Below are 18059 nucleotides of genomic sequence, written 5' to 3' on the forward strand. Positions count from 1 at the left end.
GCAAAGTGAGAGTAGCATTAATATATGGGTATGAATATTAAGAGAAGTGCTTACTGGGCAGTTTGATAAGCATAGTATATACATTTATCCATACATCATCAGATGTTACAACTCTAGGGCTCATGACTATCCCTGCTTTAAGTTTTCAGTATCAGGGATGTATTCCCTCCCTTGGAGTGGGCCTCCAGTCCAATTAGAGGGCAGTTGGTTTCCACCATGACCGATGTGCCACTATTGCACCCATTGGCTCATTTGGCCTGGCTGGCCAATTATAAGGCTTGCAGTGACCACTGTTGAGTATCTTCACTGGTAGTGTATCTTGCTCCCATTGAACTGCATGTAGAATGGCTTCTTCCAGCTTTCTGTCAGCAAGTATGCTGATTTTTTTTTTTTTACATGAATTTGAAGATATTTATTGCATTCTAGTTTTTGGTGGAAAAAAATGTAACATACATTTATTTAGCACAACCTTGTGAAATACACAAAGCATGACTGAATAAGCAGCATCTTTTCTATTCCTAGTCCACTTCTGAGGACCATCATGAACTGCTCCACGGTCATTAAATATTTCTTGAAATAGTTGGGGCACCACGTTGAACATTTATTAATTTTCTCCTCTCAGTATAGGCAACAATTCACCATTTTCTTTTAGTTCCTTCACAATATCCAGTCCTCCAACAAGCTCGCCCTTCACATATAGCTGAGGATAGGTTGGCCGGTTCGAATACTTCTTCAACCCTTGCCGCACTTCCTCATCCTCTAGTATGTCGAATGTTTCATAGTCAACACCGGTACTATTCAGTATTTCCAGAATTTGTTTGCTGAATCCACATTTTGCTTCCTGCTTGCTTCCTTTCATAAAGAGCATCACAGAAGCAGTATTTGTCAGTACTTTGAGCCTTTCCTCTAGTTTGGGAGCTTTGGGACAAATTGTATCTAATTCTTCAGATGCCTCTAGCTCCTTGACTATGTCAAGTCCTCCTATGAGTTCTCCAGAAACGTAGAGCTGGGGATATGTGGGCCAATTGGAGTATGTTTTGAGGCCCTGTCGAACTTCTTCATCTGAGAAGATGTCAAAACTGCTAAACTGAATATTATGTTTGTGAAGAATTTCCACCATCTGCTTACTGAAACCGCAGCGAGGTTCTTGAGGTGTGCCCTTCATAAACAACATGCAGGGGGCAGCATGAGTCAGCTTCTTCAGGCGAAGGTTGAGGTCTTCTTTGAGATGCTCATTAGCACTGGGAGGGAAGGAGCTGCTACAAGCGTGGCGCTGAACTTTTTTTGTCAACTCTGGGGCATGGGCACCATCTAATTGGTCGATTTTCTGAGAATTCTTGAAAAACAGAAAGGTGGGAACAGAACTAATTTCATATTTTTCAGATATTTCAGGAACAGCTTCAGCTTCCAGCTTCACAAATGAGACGGAAGGGTGTTCCTTAGCTAGCTCTGTCATGACATCGTTCATCTGCACACACTGTGGAGCCCATGGTGCCCAGAAATGGACCACAAGGAGGGACTTGGCTTTGAGGCGCAGCAGCTCCTCGAAGTGCCCGGCCGAGCAGACCTCCACCACCGCCGCGGCCGCCTCAGCCGCCCCCGCCGCCATGCTGCCGCTGCCAGACCAAGTATGCTGATTTTTAATGTAGTATGTATTTTCACTGGAAGATACGGCTTTGTCTAAATTAGAAGTGAAATGTGATCTTTTTCCTTCCCCTTTTACACTCATATCAGATCACATGAGATGATACAGAGATAACTACCCTGGCCATATTATAATTGGTGGTTTCTAATTGAGTAGGGCCTGTGTTATCTGAATTGGTCATTTTAATTAAATAAGCAAGAGTATTCAACCAGGTTCATCAGAAATAAAGTAACTGTTCTTAAAACTTTAATTTGGAACTGTAGAGTAAAACGACAAAGATAATTGATTATGAGTCCATTTATAATCAAATCCCTTAATGAGTTCTGGATTATTTTTGAATAAAGAACCTTTGGATCCTAAGTTCCCACAGAAAAGCATACACAATCTTCTCCCTTTTTATGAATCAGTCCTTTGCTGGAATTTGGCTATGATACAGTGAGTCTTACACATCAGGGCTAACTAAAGAAAGAATTTAAGCTTTAATGATAAGTTCATTGCTTAAAAGTGTTATGTTATTTCAATGACATGTAACATGCTTGACTTTTCATGATTTTTATTTTTGCCTGCAATTAATAGTAATTACTACTATGAAGTTTCTGCTACCATCTTAATTTAATCCAAAAGAAAAATAATCCTGAGATAATATATGCATATATATGTATGTATGTATATAATTACCTGATCTTGTGTTTTAATTAAACCTTTTAATTAAATTTTAATTAAATTAAGTGGCTATCCTTGTTACAAAGGATTTAAAAAATGATGGTATAGTTTTGAGTTGAGCCAACTAGTGATCTTTCTTCAAGTCCTTTGTAATATTATGATAACTGCCTTTATATTGTAATCAGCTTTTAATCTTCCCACCAAAACTGTAGTAGGAATACTTTAGATTATTTTACTGATATAGAATAATAGTTAAAATGGGAAAAAATAAAATTAACATATAATGCAAAATGACCATATATACTTCCAAGCTTGGATTCTTACTCAAATGACAGGAATTTTTCAGCAATTATTTTTGAAGAATATTGGGTCATGCATTAATTGTTTTTCTGAAGTATAGAACCAGTTTGAAAGCTATAAAACACATTAAAAAGTAGGAAAAAGAAAATGGCATCAGTATTAGTTAAGAAAGTCCCAGACTATGCAAAGCAGGATATATTTGAGATATTTTCAGCTTGTGAGTGAATGTACATGGCTTTATGGAGACTCAGAATCATGATGAAGAATAGTGGCTAATGAAAATTGTTATGCATATTAACATGTTTTCTTTTTATTTTTGTTTGAGGTAGGGTTTCACTCTAACCCAGGCTGACTTGGAACTCACTTTGTAGTCCCAAAATGGCCTTGAACTCACAGTGATTCTCTTACTCCTCTCAAGTGGAGGAATTAAAGTTGTGTGTCAATACACCTGGCTTTAACATATATTTATATAAAGCACATTTAATAATGCTTATTTTTGCCATTCTAAATTATTTTCTTTTCAAAAAAAGTACATGTAAGATAGACTTGCCATGTTTTATAGGGCAATTCTGCACTAACAGTCTTGTAGTTGCTGCCAAATGTTTCTGAAATTGTTTAAAATATATTTCACCATTCAATGTCTGCTTCTTCTCTATTTTTTTAAAACATGGAAATGACTGTAGATAAGGGAAAGTTTTCTGAAATTCCAGACGTTGTTATACAAATGTAACTTATGAGATATATAGCCATATCTTAAGAATGAAAACTACTAAATTGTGACATTGAAGAAAGTAGTTGCTATTATAAGTGTGATATTTGTAGAATGTGGTATATGCATTGCTTTTTCTCTGATAAGTTAGAGCTACTACTAAGTCTAAAGTCTTAAGTAAGTACTACTTACTACTACTGTGCCTTTAAACAATATAATTTAAGGACCCCCCGAAAAAAATTTCAATAGCAAAACAGAAACAAAAATTAACCTGATTAAAAGTGTGCAATTGATCTAATTAGACATTTCTCAAAAGAAGACATTCAAATGTTAATCACCATGAAAAAAATAATATTAGTAGCCATCAGAGAAATACAAGTCAAAACCATGGCAAGATACCACCTTACTGAAGTAAGAATGGCTAGTATCAAAGAGACTACCATTAACATATTCAGAAAATGTGGAAAATGAGACAATGCGAATTAACACAGTCAATATAGAAAGTGAACAGAGGTTCCCTAAGACCTAAAAATAAAATCGCCATATGATCCAGTATTCTTACTGGGTAGTGGATAAAAATCCATGGAAATGAAACCAGATGTGGAAGAAATATTTACACTTTCTTGTGTATCATAGTATTATTCACAATAGCTATGGAAGAGAAAAGACTAGGTATCTATCAATTGATGAAATGAAAAGACAATATGATATATGTGAACAAGGAAACACTATCAAGCCATAAAGGAATGACATTCTGTCATTAGAGCAGGGTGGATGAACTGGAGATCAATTTCTTCACTGAAATAAGTGCTTGTTAGAAAGAAATGTACAGCATGAGCTCACATAAGTGTAATATAAAAAATAATTTCAGAGACATTGAGAGTAGAATGGTGGTCACCAGAAGCTGGGGACAGGGGTAGAGGGAGGGATTAAAAAATGCTGATAATTGAGCCGGGCGTGATGGCACACACCTTTAATCTCAGAATTTGAAATCTTCAACATATAGAAATGTAAACATTTGGGGTAGTAAATATTTTGAATTTGATTTAAACATTACATAATGTTTAATATATATGCATCAAACACATGGCATCTAATGGATTGACATGTTATTTTTTTTTTTTTTCATTTGCTCAATATGGGTCATGTTCCAATAGGTACAAAATAGTTTTTAGAAATGATCATCAGAACAAAATTTTACTTAGACTTCCACTCTTGTTCTTTTTTTTAAAGTCCTACCTATTTCTTTGAGACTCTCTTCCCAGTTTTCAGTTCCCACCTTCCAAGCAGAAGAGAATTTTAAAATTTAATTTAGTTTTTTCTCAATTTTTTCAAACATTTTCCATGATTATAAAAAATATCCCATGGTAATACCCTCCCTCCCCCCTCTTCCCCTTTGAAATTCCATTCTTTTTGCTTTTATCCATCAGTTAAAAAGAAAATAAAATATAGAAGTACAAATTTTAGGCTTTCCTTAAGGATTAAATTCAGCATGCTTATATTCAGGTTCATGGGTATGGTCTATTTTAGTGAAAACATGCATAATAAAATCAGCACAGGGAAAAGATTCATGGATTAAAGTCCAGAGGAGATCTGTGCAAGTTCCCAGCATCCTCTCCCAGTGGTATTAGGTTGAATATGCTTATTTATATCACTATCAAGGTGTGACAACACATGTGAGATACTGAGTATCAGGGCAACTTTCAGGAGACTAAGTGCCAGGTTTTTACTGGGCTATGGTCAAATTTAGAGCCCGTGCATGGCACATAGATGCCAAAAAGGAAAGCAGGTGTTCAACATAAACCATATTATTTTTAACAACCATTTGGGCACAGTGAACCACTTTTACCAGTGACTACAAAATGCAAGTTCCCAGTTGTCAGCTAAGGCACTGCAGGATAGGCATGCCTGATTAAGGATAGCATTTCAGCCTGCTGAGTTAAACCTGCTCTGTAAGGTTCCTAAGTGGAATTGCAGTCATGGGCTATGTAATAATGTTTCTATCAATGACTGTGGCTTCATAAACTTCTAATGGCCCTGAAAAATTCTTCTTATCTAGTAATGCTATAGCTGTCCTAATGTTCTAGAGCAACACATTACTCATGTGGTGATACCGGTGTAAATAAATCTATTGCCAACCATGTAAAGAACAACACACACAGTTACATAGAGTAAAAATGCTTGATATGAATATCTACTTTAGTGGTTAATATATTTATTATGCTATACCTTTATTGTCATGTGAGAGTGTTCCTCTTCTATTCATAAACAGAGTGCTTATTGAAAGATATGTGAATTTTCAAAGTATATTTTATTTATTTATTTAAGAGAGAGAAATGGACAAGGAGAGAAAGAGAGAGACTGGTGTGTGGGGGGTAATAGAGAATGGGTGCACCAGGGCCTCTAGCCACTGTAAATGAACTCAATACATGCACCACCCAGTTCATCTGGCTTATGTGGGTCCTGGGGAATCAAACCTGGGTCCTCTTGCTTTCCAGGTAAGTGCCTTAACTGTTAAGCCATTTCTTCAGCCCAAGGTATGTGATTTTTGACACCAATAACTGCTTCTCACAACTTATGATTATCACATCAAGAATTTGACTATACTGAAGACACTTTGCGTAAGTATGTGTAATATTTGCACAACGATGAAAAGACTTGGTGATGCATTTCTTAGAATGAATTTTCATGATGACTATTGGATTAAAGAGGATAAGCATAGTTATTCAAGAAACTTGTTGATGTGCATGCCCCACTCTTTATAGCCAAAGAGCAGTGGAGGTTCTCTCTGGAGTTTATTGGTCTGCTATCCATAGGAATTTGGCATCGTTCCCAGTACCAGATATGAGTCCACCACTGATTGGGTCTTATGCCCAATCACAGAGCAGTTGCTTACCCACATAGGCTGTGTGCTACTATTGCACAGGTGTGTTCTTCTTGCTTAGCTGGTTGACTTTTTATCTTGCAGGATCTCCTGCTTATTCATGCTGTTGGCAACTATTATTCTCTAGCAGCTCCTGTAGCATTTTCCAGTGCTACAAAGACTAGTCAGGAGGAAATGTGTTCTGTCTCAGATCCAGCATGGTCTCTCGATGTCCTGTGACAGCAGACTGTGGTGTCTTCAGCAATAGGGTGTTGTGTCTTCTAGCTAAACTTCTTAAATAGAGAAATAAAATATAACAATAGCAGTGATTTCAAAATTGTAGCACACCCAAGCAAAACTAAGTTGTGTGCAGGAGACGGGACGAGGTTGAGGAGGTATGAAGTGCATTCACTTCCTCATATGATGTAGAAAGCTAATAGATACTGAGTTTTGGAAATTGATAAAGTGTCAACTATGTGTGTATTAGTCAGGATTCTCTAGAGGAACAGAACCAACAGAGAATGAATTGTGTTAAAGGGGATTTATTGCATTAGTTTACTGAGGTCCAACAATAGCAGTCTGCAGGCCTGATAGTCAAGGAATTCCACAGCAGCTCAGTCCATGCGGCTGGATGCCTCAGCATTCCCAGTCTGGCACTGAAGGCAAGTGAAACACTAGCAGCCAAATGGGGGAAGGGATTCTTTCCTCCCAAAGCTTCCTTACATAACCCCCCTCCAAGACGGACCACCCACTCTGGGGGAAGGGCTCACCTTGGGGGAAGGAATTCCTCCTTCAGTCAGTCCTTCCTGGAATCAACCTCAGAGACCCCACCAAGAGGAATGACTGTGCATTCCTAAACAGATCAAGTTAACAGAACTTAACCATCACAATATGCTTAACTGATCTTGTTACAAGATGTATATTTAAACATTAATGAAATCAAAACACAATTTACAACTTATAATATACTTAGAGGAGTTATTATAGACAATATAGTTCATTTGAAAGGGAGAAATAAGTAAGTAGGAAGCAGAAGTAAAATACCACTTTTACAAGAGAAAGCTAAAGAGAAGTGAGATACATTTCTTCCAACAAAGATATGAACGGGCTCAAATATATATAAAAAGAAAATGCTGAGCTGAAGGAAAATATTAAGAGTAAAATTATGACTAGACACCTTTTCCACTTGATGATTTTCCAAGTACTGAAGGACTAGACATGCGGAACTTACTGATCCTCAGGTGTATTATTCCATATGCTCTTCTGGTAAGGACCTTTAGACTTCCTCTCAGATCCTGGTAGCTATTTAAAATGTTCGTCACCATCCACAAATAGCCAGATCTTATTTTTAGTTATTTTCACTTGTGGCTTTGCTTTAGAAAGTGATAACTTCATTCTTTCATGGAACTATTTCAAATATTGTTTTTCTTTCTTAAATCCCAGTCTCCAATTACCCAGAAACTAAATGAAGGCCGTTTGGACAAAGGTAAGGATGCCTCCAGGAAAACAACGATTTGTATGTTTGGGATAATAGCAGTTTTGGTACTGAGACTATTATCATTACATGCTTCCTTTGACTGAAATTTTCTTGCTGGGTTTTTTTTTTTAATTTTTTTAAAACTTATTTATTTGAGAGTGACAGACACAGAGAGAAAGACAGATATATATAGAGAGAGAATGGGCGCGCCAGGGCTTCCAGCCTCTGCAAACGAACTCCAGACGCGTGCGCCCCCTAGTGCATCTGGCTAACGTGGGACCTGGGGAACCGAGCCTGGAACGGGGGTCCTTAGGCTTCACAGGCAAGTGCTTAACCGCTAAGCCATCTCTCCAGCCCTCTTGCTGGGTTTTGAGACAATTTCAAAAAAGAAAATTCGTTGTAACAGAAGTCTACTTATCCTTTTAAATTTTATTGCGGTGTCAGTGTTCCTAGGTTACAGGGCACCTTTGTCATAAACTAAGTCTCAAAATGAATCAGGAATAGGAAGCATTTTTTCTTCTCTGTTATGGCATCACTCCTCGGGGAGGCCGGCCCACTTTTCCCTTGTATTCCTTTTCTCAGCAGTATTGCTTTTCTTCACTCAGGAGTGAGTCCTGCAATAAGCTGACAGATACCTGCTCTTTTTCATCCAGTGTTTTTCTTCATTGTGTTAACATTTCCAGTCTTCCAAGCAAAAACTTGGTTGCTTGTATTCACTCAACATATTGCCGTGGATATGTATGGAAGAACTTGCAGTTACTTTCTGGAACCGTGCTTGTGGCTACATCATGGACTCTGCCATCTTGTTTAGTGAGGTCTGCATGTGAACTGTTGCTGATGCTTGATGTTGATGCACAGATAACCTGAATCATTTGTTTTCCCCTACTGCTATCAAGTCCAGTGTCTCCATTGCATTCCCTTCGCTTGGAAAGCTGCTGATACCTATGTTGTCACTGTCCTATGGTGACACCTCAGTGATATGGCATGTTTCCAATGTACTTGGGACTTCACTTGAAATTCCCTCACTCTTTTACTGTACTTCTACTCTGAGATACAGGTTGGGGCCTGTGGGGACATTTTTGAGTGGGCACTAATGTACTTAGAACCTTTGGTTCGTTCACAGTTCAGTCTCCTTAACTTACTTGCCATCACAGATTAGCATTTTCTATGGGACTCCCATTTCTGGTACAAAATAAATATGTAATACCCAGTTAAATTTTAATTTCAAATAAACTGTCACTGCATCCAGGCTATTATAACAAAAATATAGGTGGAGTAGATTATAAACAATAGCAGTTAATTACTCATAGTTCTTATGGCTAGGATCTTCAGCTTATTTCTTTTATTATTATTATTAGTTATGTACACAGTGTGTATACAGCCATGTTGATACCATTGTTAGCCTCTTCCCTGTCCTCCCCCCTCTGCAGGGACCCTCCTTATTAGGGAATATGGGTTGTACATTGTGGGGGATAGCCATCAGTTATGGGGAAGAGGCAATGTCTCATAAGGTCATTTCTTTCTTAAGATTGCTTTAGCTCTTTGGGGTTCTTTGTGGTTTCAGATATTTTTTTGTCTACTTTGTGCCATTGAAATTTTGATGGGATTTTTACTGAATCTATACATTGCTTTGAGTAACATAATTTTAAAAACAATATTAGCTTTTTTCAGTTCATGAACACAAGATAACTTTGCATTTCTTTGTGCTTATTGAATTTTCTTCATCCATTGTTTAATGTTTTTGTAGTAAAAATCTTTTTGTCTCTTGGTTAAAAATTTATTCATAAGGATTTTCCTCTTTTGGATATTATTGTAAATGGGATTATTTTCCCAATTCCCTTTTGAGTTGCTCACTACTAATGAATGGAAACACAACTGGGTTTTGCTTGTTTATTTTATATCCTGAAACTTTATTAGGTTTTTAAGTTCGTTCTATGGATCTCTGTGTGCATATGGAAATGTAGGATTGTATATATAAGATTTCTTCATCTTTGATAACTATAAGAGGTAACCTTTCTTTCTTTCTGATTTGGATGTCTTTCATTTCTTTTTCTCTAGCTGACTTCTAGTATTAGACTGAATATGTGGCAAGAGTACCAATCAGTACCTTGCTTCTGATCATCTACTTTCATTTTTGAGTATGATATTAGCTGTACATTTTTTAATATATGACTTTGCTTGTGGTAAGACAATTTCATTTTGTTCCTAGTATTTTTGAGTGCTTTAATTATGAAACAGTATTGAATTTTGTCTGATGTGTTTTTGTATTTATTAAAATGATCCTTTATGTTATTCTTTGTTATGATAACATGGTGAAAAGTTGATTGATATTTGAATGCTGCATCATCGAGTCCCAGGGATTCAATGTGATGTTGAATTTGGCTTGCTCATGTATTTGTTTCGTTTTGAGGATTTTGTATTTTATTTTATTTTATTTTATTTTATTTTATTTTATTTTATTTTATTTTATTTTATTTTATTTTATTTTATTTTATTTTATTTTATTTTATTTATTTGAGCATGACAGAAACGAGAGAGAAAGAGAGAGAATGGGCACGCTAGGGCTTCCAGCCATGGTAAAGAACTCCAGATGCATGCATCCCCTTGTACATCTGGCTAACATGGATCCTGGGGATTCGAGCCTCAAACCTGGATCCTTAGGCTTAACAGGCAAGCGCTTAACTGCTAAGCCATCTCTCCAGCCTGGATTTCTGTATTTTCATTCACCAAAGATATTAACCCAATTGTATTTTCTTGTGGTGTCACTGTCTGACTGCTGTTAGGGTAGTGCTGCTCTCAGAAAATGAGTCTGAAAGTTTCCTCACCTCCTTGGTTTTTTTTTTTTTTTTTTTTTTTGCGGGGGTGGGGGGGCGGTTCTGAAGGACTGGAGCTGATTCTTCTTTAAATATTTTTAAATTTCATCATTATAGCCATTCTGTCCAAAAAAGCAGGGAATTTTTGGCAGTTGCTTCAGTCTTTTTTGTTAGTTATGTATCTCTTAATGTTTGATATTTTAATCCATTCTATGTCTTTTGGCTGAGTAGTGCAGTTCTTTTAGGTATAAAGCAATAACTGATAGGGAAGAACGTTGGCATTTATTAGTTTGTTTATATATTTCCTGAGTCCACTGAGCATTTTGTGAGAGGTACTTTGAAGTATTTATCAGATAACTGACATACTTCCATTTCTATAGGGTAGGTTTTGGAAGAAGTTTGTTTTCTTACTCTGATTGGACATTTTCCCTCCTATTTCTTCATGTTTCTCAGAACTTTGTGTTAATATTAACAATATAGTAATTTCAATAGGTCATATATTTGAGGAAACAATCACCTCTCATAATCTTTCTGAACTAGCTTTGTACAAGAACAGATCTCTGTCAATTAAGTTAGGCAGAGATTCCCTAAAGATTTCTCCAACTCTTTTTGTGGGTGTGTGCCTTCTCTGGGCATATATGTGATGAATTCTATTTTCCTCATTACTATAAAGAAGTTCTCTGAAGCAGCACCAGACCTTTTTCTATTTTCACTGGCTCCTACGTGGCTAGAATATGTTGGGTCTCATCTCTGTTACAAGATATTCAAGACAGACATGGATTGTTTCTCTAAAAAAACGCTGGGCTTTTGGACACATGTTTTCTTGTCCCTTCTCTGATAAGAGGCCACTGAATTGTTCTGATCTATATCCTACCTTTGGATAAGTCAGTAGCTAAGAGCTTCCTCTCAAATACATGGTGCTTAGTCAGAAGGACTATGGTGAGATGCATCACAAATCTTACTATCTAATTCAATGTAGCTTTTTTTTTTCACTTTCCCCTGTTAATCTTTGGTTTTTCTCCTAAATGGAATTGGTCCACATAGTGCTTCTGAATATATATGGAAAAAGAAAGACATGGGATTCTTAGCCTTTGATTTTGTTGATGTTGCTATTTGTAGTTAGTATTGGCTCCTATTGCCTAATCTTCTTTGTGTGCTGAATTCTAGAGAGTGTGTGTGGTCACCAGGTATTGTTGCATACATTTCATCATTTCATGTGTAGTACAGAATATAGATAGATAGAAGATTTAAACATAATCATGTTCAAATCAGCTAACTGAGATTATTTTTCTCTACCCCAGTGGAAATCATGGTAGGCAATGATAAACTCTTCAAGTTTGTTCATTCCTTTTTTCTTTCTTCTTCCTCCTCCTCCTTCTCCTCCTCTTCCTCCTCTTCCTTCTCCTCCTTCTTCTTTTTGGCAACTCTTGCATCTCCAGGCATTTGATAGCAGCTAGTTGAGGTAGCAGTGGGTAGAGTAGCAGCAAGTGGTTCCTTCTAGTGTTAGAGCTCTCTCCACAGAGGTAGGTCACAAGATTCTTGAGAATGAACTTTTCATTGAAGTCAACATTAATAACATTTGCGTATAACTCATGTCATTTCTCAATGTTAGATCATGTAAGTAGGACCAAGCTAAGTAAATGGAATCTTATGAGGAACCCAGAAAGCTCCCCTTGCATAACCCAACAGTCAGGGTCACCTCTTTTACTACCTAGTGCTAAACATAATTTTTATTTATAGTATTAAGGATAAATTTGCAACTTCATGTAAGTAGAAACATAATATATGAGCATGTGATATTGGCTTCTTTTGTTTACTCCTAGCTTTGAAATGTTTTTGCATAATTGAACATAGTTATGGATTGTTCATTGGCAATGGTATAGTATAACCACCACTTCATTTACTGATTATGCTGCAGACACACACTTTGATAGTTAACTATTTTTTGCTATTAGGAATAGTTCCACTATACATATACCTGTACATGTCTTTTCATAAGCATAAATATTCCTTACAATCAGATTAATTTTTGCTAAACTTTCTAGCTTACTTTTAATGTTTCAGCTGGTTAGCTTAGTGCAGTAGTCATAAAAATCTATGACTGCAAAGAATGACGTGAAGTTAGAAAGACAGCAAGGAATTATGTTGTCAAGTTTTACATAAAATATTGCTCAAGCAGATGGTTTATGTATGAGTGTGGAAACAAATTTACATTGCAAAAGATGTCTTCCCAGCACCGCTCCACTAAGTGTTATTTTTATGGACAATTTGAAGAAATTTGTTATAATGAACACAAGACCTTAAGATATTTTAAAAGTATAAAGTTAACTTAGATGGAGCATCTTTTTAGCATGACTAGTGGACAAAACCAAGATATCAGACCCTTTAAATTAAGATTTAGAATTTATTTATTTGTAGTACTTGGATATTTTTCATGAATTATTCTGACATAACTTCTGGGTGTGTTTATAGTGGGTAAATGAAGACTTCTCAGAATAGAAGACAAGGACCAAGACTGACTTATATTTTATCTTGAGATCTATTTTTCCTATGCTCAATGATGTTCGGCCTATAACAGAAATGTACTGTTGGGATTCTGAAAGGCTTTTTACTGGGCACAAGTGATTTCCTTTTCTGCGCTATGAACACAGCTGCCCTTTCTGAGGAGGAAAGCAAGCAGGTTTGCCTTGGCCAAAGCCCAGTGGCCCAGAGTCAAACCTGTAAGTGCTTTTTTTTCAAGTGGTCAGACTAGTTTCCTTGAGGATCAGTCTTTGGTAGCCCAAGAAGGAAATTGCACAATCACTCCTGTTCTGGCATTTATTAGTACACAGCTTTTTTTTTTTTTCAATTTGTATGAGAATGGGTTTAGATTGGCACTGTTACTGGTTAGGAAGATACAATTATAAGGAGGAAGAAAATACTTGCCATTGATCTATGAAGGGTTTGTAATCATTAAGTGTTCTTTATGTGTGTTCCATGATAGTATTGTAATAGTATTTATAATGCTAACAAGAGCTGGAAACTCATAGTGTGTGCTCTAATTTATTTTAGCATGCATGTGTATGCAGAGTATGAGTGTAATGTGGGGTATGTGACATATGGTTTATTTACCTAACTATAACTGTAAATGCTTCATACCATATTCATAGGTGTGGAGAATGTCAGATGTGTCCTACATAGCTCACCTGTGTATTTCCTTGAGATGGGGTCTCTCTTTTCAATCCTGGGCTACTGTCTGTCACAGACCCTCAGCAATTCTTCACTCTCTACCTTATAGTGGACTGGGGTTACATAAGTGCTTGGGCAAGTCCAGCATTTTACATGGCTCTGGGGAGTTGAGTTTGGTGGTTTCTGGCCTGAGAGACTCTCATGTTTAAGCAGAAAGTACTCTTTACCTTATCTCCAGACTAAGATGTGTGCTGTAATATTGTTAAGTATGTGGGACCTTATCCTTTGTCCTACTGTATCTGAATCTCTGGGGAAAGGGTCTAAATATTTTCATTTCTATCAGTTACTGCCAATGACTCTGGTGTATACTAATCTTTTTTTTTTTTTTTTTTTTTTTTTTGGTTTTTCGAGGTAGGTTCTCACTCTTACTCAGGTTGACCTGGAATTCACTATGTAGTCTCAGGGTGGTCTTGAACTCAAGGCAATCCTCCTACCCCTGCCTCCCAAGTGCTAGGATTAAAGGCATGCACCACCACACCTGGTTGGTGTATACTAATCTTTATGCCCAATCGGGCTAAGTCTCTAAATCATACTTTGTTGAATTTACTAGTTAGTACCTGTTTGAGAATGAGAAAATTTTGTTACAAAATAACACTTGATCTAGATTAATTGAGATAAAGTTAAAAATAAGGACAGTCTTAAGAGATGGGGGAACTATCTCATGAATACATTCATCTTTCAAAAGATAAAATGTGGGCTGGAGAGGTTGCTTAGTGGTTAAGGCGCCCGTCTGAAAAACCAAAGAACCCAGGCTCAATTCTCCAGGGTCCATGTAACTCAGTTGCACATGGTGGCACATAAATCTAGAGTTCATATGCAGTGGCTAGAGGCCCTGACATGCCCATTCTCTCTATCAGCCTCTCTTTCTCTCCATCAAAAAAATAAAATAAAATAAATAAAATGTTCTAAGCTTTGAGTCTTAAATAGAACCATCTTACAGATATGCTATTCTGTAGATATGCAGTTACAGTGGGATTTAGGTATCATTATTTTATCAAATATTAGACCCAGCTTGATGAGTCTACCATGTATAATTTCTCTCTCTTGCTAGCAAAGAGGGACTCATTATGTGAGAAGAGTATGTCAAACATGAATGAGTTTTTCTTAGGGATATGACTACTTACACTGGGAAATCTCTGTCAATGAGAATCAAGAGCTGCTTCTGCTGAAGTTCACTGTGCTTTGACTAAAGGAAGTTCATCTACATTAGATTTATTGGATAAATGCACTTTGGTAACAGTACTGTTATATTTGGATATAGATTTCATACTGAAATGTGCTATGATTGTTCATAATAGCATGGCTACATTCTCTATCATTTCTTTCCAACATTTCACTCTCTCCCTTAATGGCTCAAGTATTTATGTCTCAGGGAATGGCAGCATCTTGATCATATCTGAGCAGTAAAATAAAACAATGTTTTATTACTAGCACATGGTACTGTTCTCAAGGTTTTTATCCACCTAAAAATTAGAATAACTTTTCCATACTTGATCCATCCATTGAGGAAGGCTTATGGATACAATAAAATGCATGATTATGAAAAGATTTAATCATCACAAGCAGAATCTTCCCTACAATATAGTTCTTGATGTAATATTTTCCACAGTTTAGAGTGCTTAAATCTATGAGCATTGCCTTTGAAGTTCCATTATAGTATTTTGTAGATACAGTTTCACAGCTCTTGGAACTTGCTAATTAGGAAAATGTCAGTAAAAGGATGGTATGTATTAACCACAGCTCTAGAAAGTTTTTTTTTTTTAATAAAACTCCTTGGATTTACTAATTCCTTCCTTCTTTTGTTCAATAACTGTCTTTTGAGCACTTATTTGGGCCAGTCCCTCTTCTTAGTACTGTAGACATAATAGTGAAATAGAATAACACCAAAAGAAAGCATAGGTTTCAGAGTACTTATGTTGTACAGGGAAGAGATAGGCAATGGAAACAAGAAATTAGAACATTGTTGGGAATGAATAAGTACCAAGGGAAAATGTTCAGAAGAGAGCTGGAGAGGATTGGCTGGTGGTCCTTGTGTGTGACTGTGAAAACCCACCTGAGAGCATCTGAAGTGTTATTGTGGTGTTGACCTCGTTTGCTTTGGGCAACTTCACTTTAGAATTTACTGCCACCACTAGTTTATTTATCTGAGAGACACAGAGAGAATGGGCATGTCAGGGCCTCTAGCTACTGCACACAAACTCCAGACACATGTGCCACCTTGTATATCTGGCTAACATGGGCACTGGGGAAATGAACCTGGGTCCCTAGGCTTTGCAGGCAAGTGTCTTAATCACTACAAAATCTCTTCAGATCTTATTTTCTAATTTATAATAATGATTGCTGATATGCTTTTAGGTTCTTCTAAATTCAAGACCACCTAAAATATATACTTATATTAAATGTCTATTCATAATAGATATGTAAGTGATATTTTCAGAAACTGAAATTTTTCCCTTTATATTGATTAACATGGGAGTAACTAGCATATTAAAAACTAAGTAGAAAAGTAGTACTTGGGCTTATGAGATGGCTCAGTTGTTAAAGGCACTTACTCCACAAGACCATCAGCCTTACATTCCATCCCCAACATCCATGTAAACCCACACCCAAAGTGGCACACATTTCTTTAATCCAAATGTACCCATAGCAATAGAAGTAGACCCAGGAGAATCCTAAAACTTGTCAGCCAGTTAGGCTGACATCTATAGTAGCAAAAAAGTCAACAACAAGAGACTCTATTTCAAAAATAAAAGGAAAAGACCCACAACCCAAGGTTGTCCTCTGACCTCCTTAACTGCACTGTAGCATAGGCATGCCAGTACACATATACTCACACACACACACACATTCAAAAGTAGGACTTGTCATTTTCTTAATGTACCAGGCCTTTAAAAAATAAATGTAACATGTAATTATAATTATTTGAAGAGAGGTAACTTTCATACTAATTTGAGTTACCTAAGGAATCTTCTAGTTAACAAACTGAATTTGGAACATGACATACTTTCTAGAAATTTTTGTATAATTACAGCGATGATGGATAAGAGTCAGGCTATGCCCCAGCTGCAGAGTGTGTCTTCATGTGATGTCATGCCCTCTTTGAGACATGTGTACCTGGTGACAGCCAGGGACATAAGGGCCTTCATTTCAGTCCAACAAAGGGCATTGTAATGGGTCTATTACCCATTCCACACAGAACTGGCTACATAATTAACAGGGTTTATTACAAAATGGAGACATGTTCTTCTTTGTTATAAATTTATTAAGCATGTCCAGAGGATGGCAGCCCATCTCTGACCCAGTGCAGAGTGCTTCCAAGAGTGCAACCTTGGTGTGACCCACATAGACTGACTGTGAAGCTGGCCTTGTTGCTCCCGGGGAGCCTGGCACTTAGGCTAGACCTATCAGGCTGACACTGCAATTAAACCTGGTTCTAAGTCCAGTTTTCCTCATGCTAATTGTATAACCCAACAAGTTGTTTACTTTTTCTAAATTTCAAATATTTTATGATGGAAAGTTAAACTAGTACTTTACAGATGTACCACAACCCTAAGTACCATTGCATGTTTAGCTGTGGTATCAATCACTACTTTACTGTTAAGCCTATACCCAAAGGTTTTACAAATCAGTCTTCTGCTTCCCATCAAAATCTTCATGAATGTGATAATTTTACCTATTCATTTAGGCTCTGTCATTATACAGAGGTAATTTCAGACTTTTGTAGGGTTGGAAAGTTAATTTCAGAGGCTCTTAAAAAATCAAGACCATGAAATTTTAAATATGTTTTAGACAAGAGTGAATAAATATTTAGAATGACAATAGAAACAGATTTGAATATAAATAACTTGATAAGGTCCATAAAGATGGAATAGTTTATTTTGACTTTGTTTAAAAAATATATATTTAGTATTTTATCTATTTTTTTAAATACATTTCATTTATTTGAGAGAGAGAAAGAGGCAGAGAGAGAGAGACAGAAAAAGAGAGAAAGAAAGACAGAAAGTGAGGGAGAGAATGGGCATGCCAGGGCCTCCAGCCGTTGTAGATGAATTCCAGATACATGTGCCCCCTTGTGTATCTGACTTACGTGGGTCCTGGAGAGTTGTACCAGGATCATTTGCAGGCAAATGACTTAACTGTTAAGCCATTTCTCCAGTCCAATATTTATTTATTTGAGAGAGATAAAGAAGCAGATAGAGAGTCTTTATGATTTCTGTAGTAATGTTTTACCTTCCACTATAATATTTAATACTTATTTAATATTTAACACTACATTTTAATTTTGCCATTGTGGTGATTGGAATGTAAATGTTCCCCACAGCCTCATGTGTTTGTGAGGTGCCTTGTACTTGATTCTCAGC

At 36.7% G+C, this 18059-nt stretch overlaps 1 protein-coding gene across 1 annotated transcript; it reads right to left on the bottom strand.

The window, feature by feature from the left end:
- Window positions 1-397: 397 nt before the first annotated feature.
- Window positions 398-1613, bottom strand: LOC105943646 (glutaredoxin-3-like). The gene has a single exon (XM_045147637.1). The coding sequence runs from the start codon at window positions 1607-1609 to the stop codon at window positions 605-607; it is 1005 nt and encodes a 334-aa protein (XP_045003572.1). The 5' UTR covers window positions 1610-1613; the 3' UTR covers window positions 398-604.
- Window positions 1614-18059: the final 16446 nt, after the last annotated feature.

Source organism: Jaculus jaculus, chromosome 4 (assembly GCF_020740685.1).
Source record: "Jaculus jaculus isolate mJacJac1 chromosome 4, mJacJac1.mat.Y.cur, whole genome shotgun sequence".
NCBI lineage: Eukaryota > Metazoa > Chordata > Mammalia > Rodentia > Dipodidae > Jaculus > Jaculus jaculus.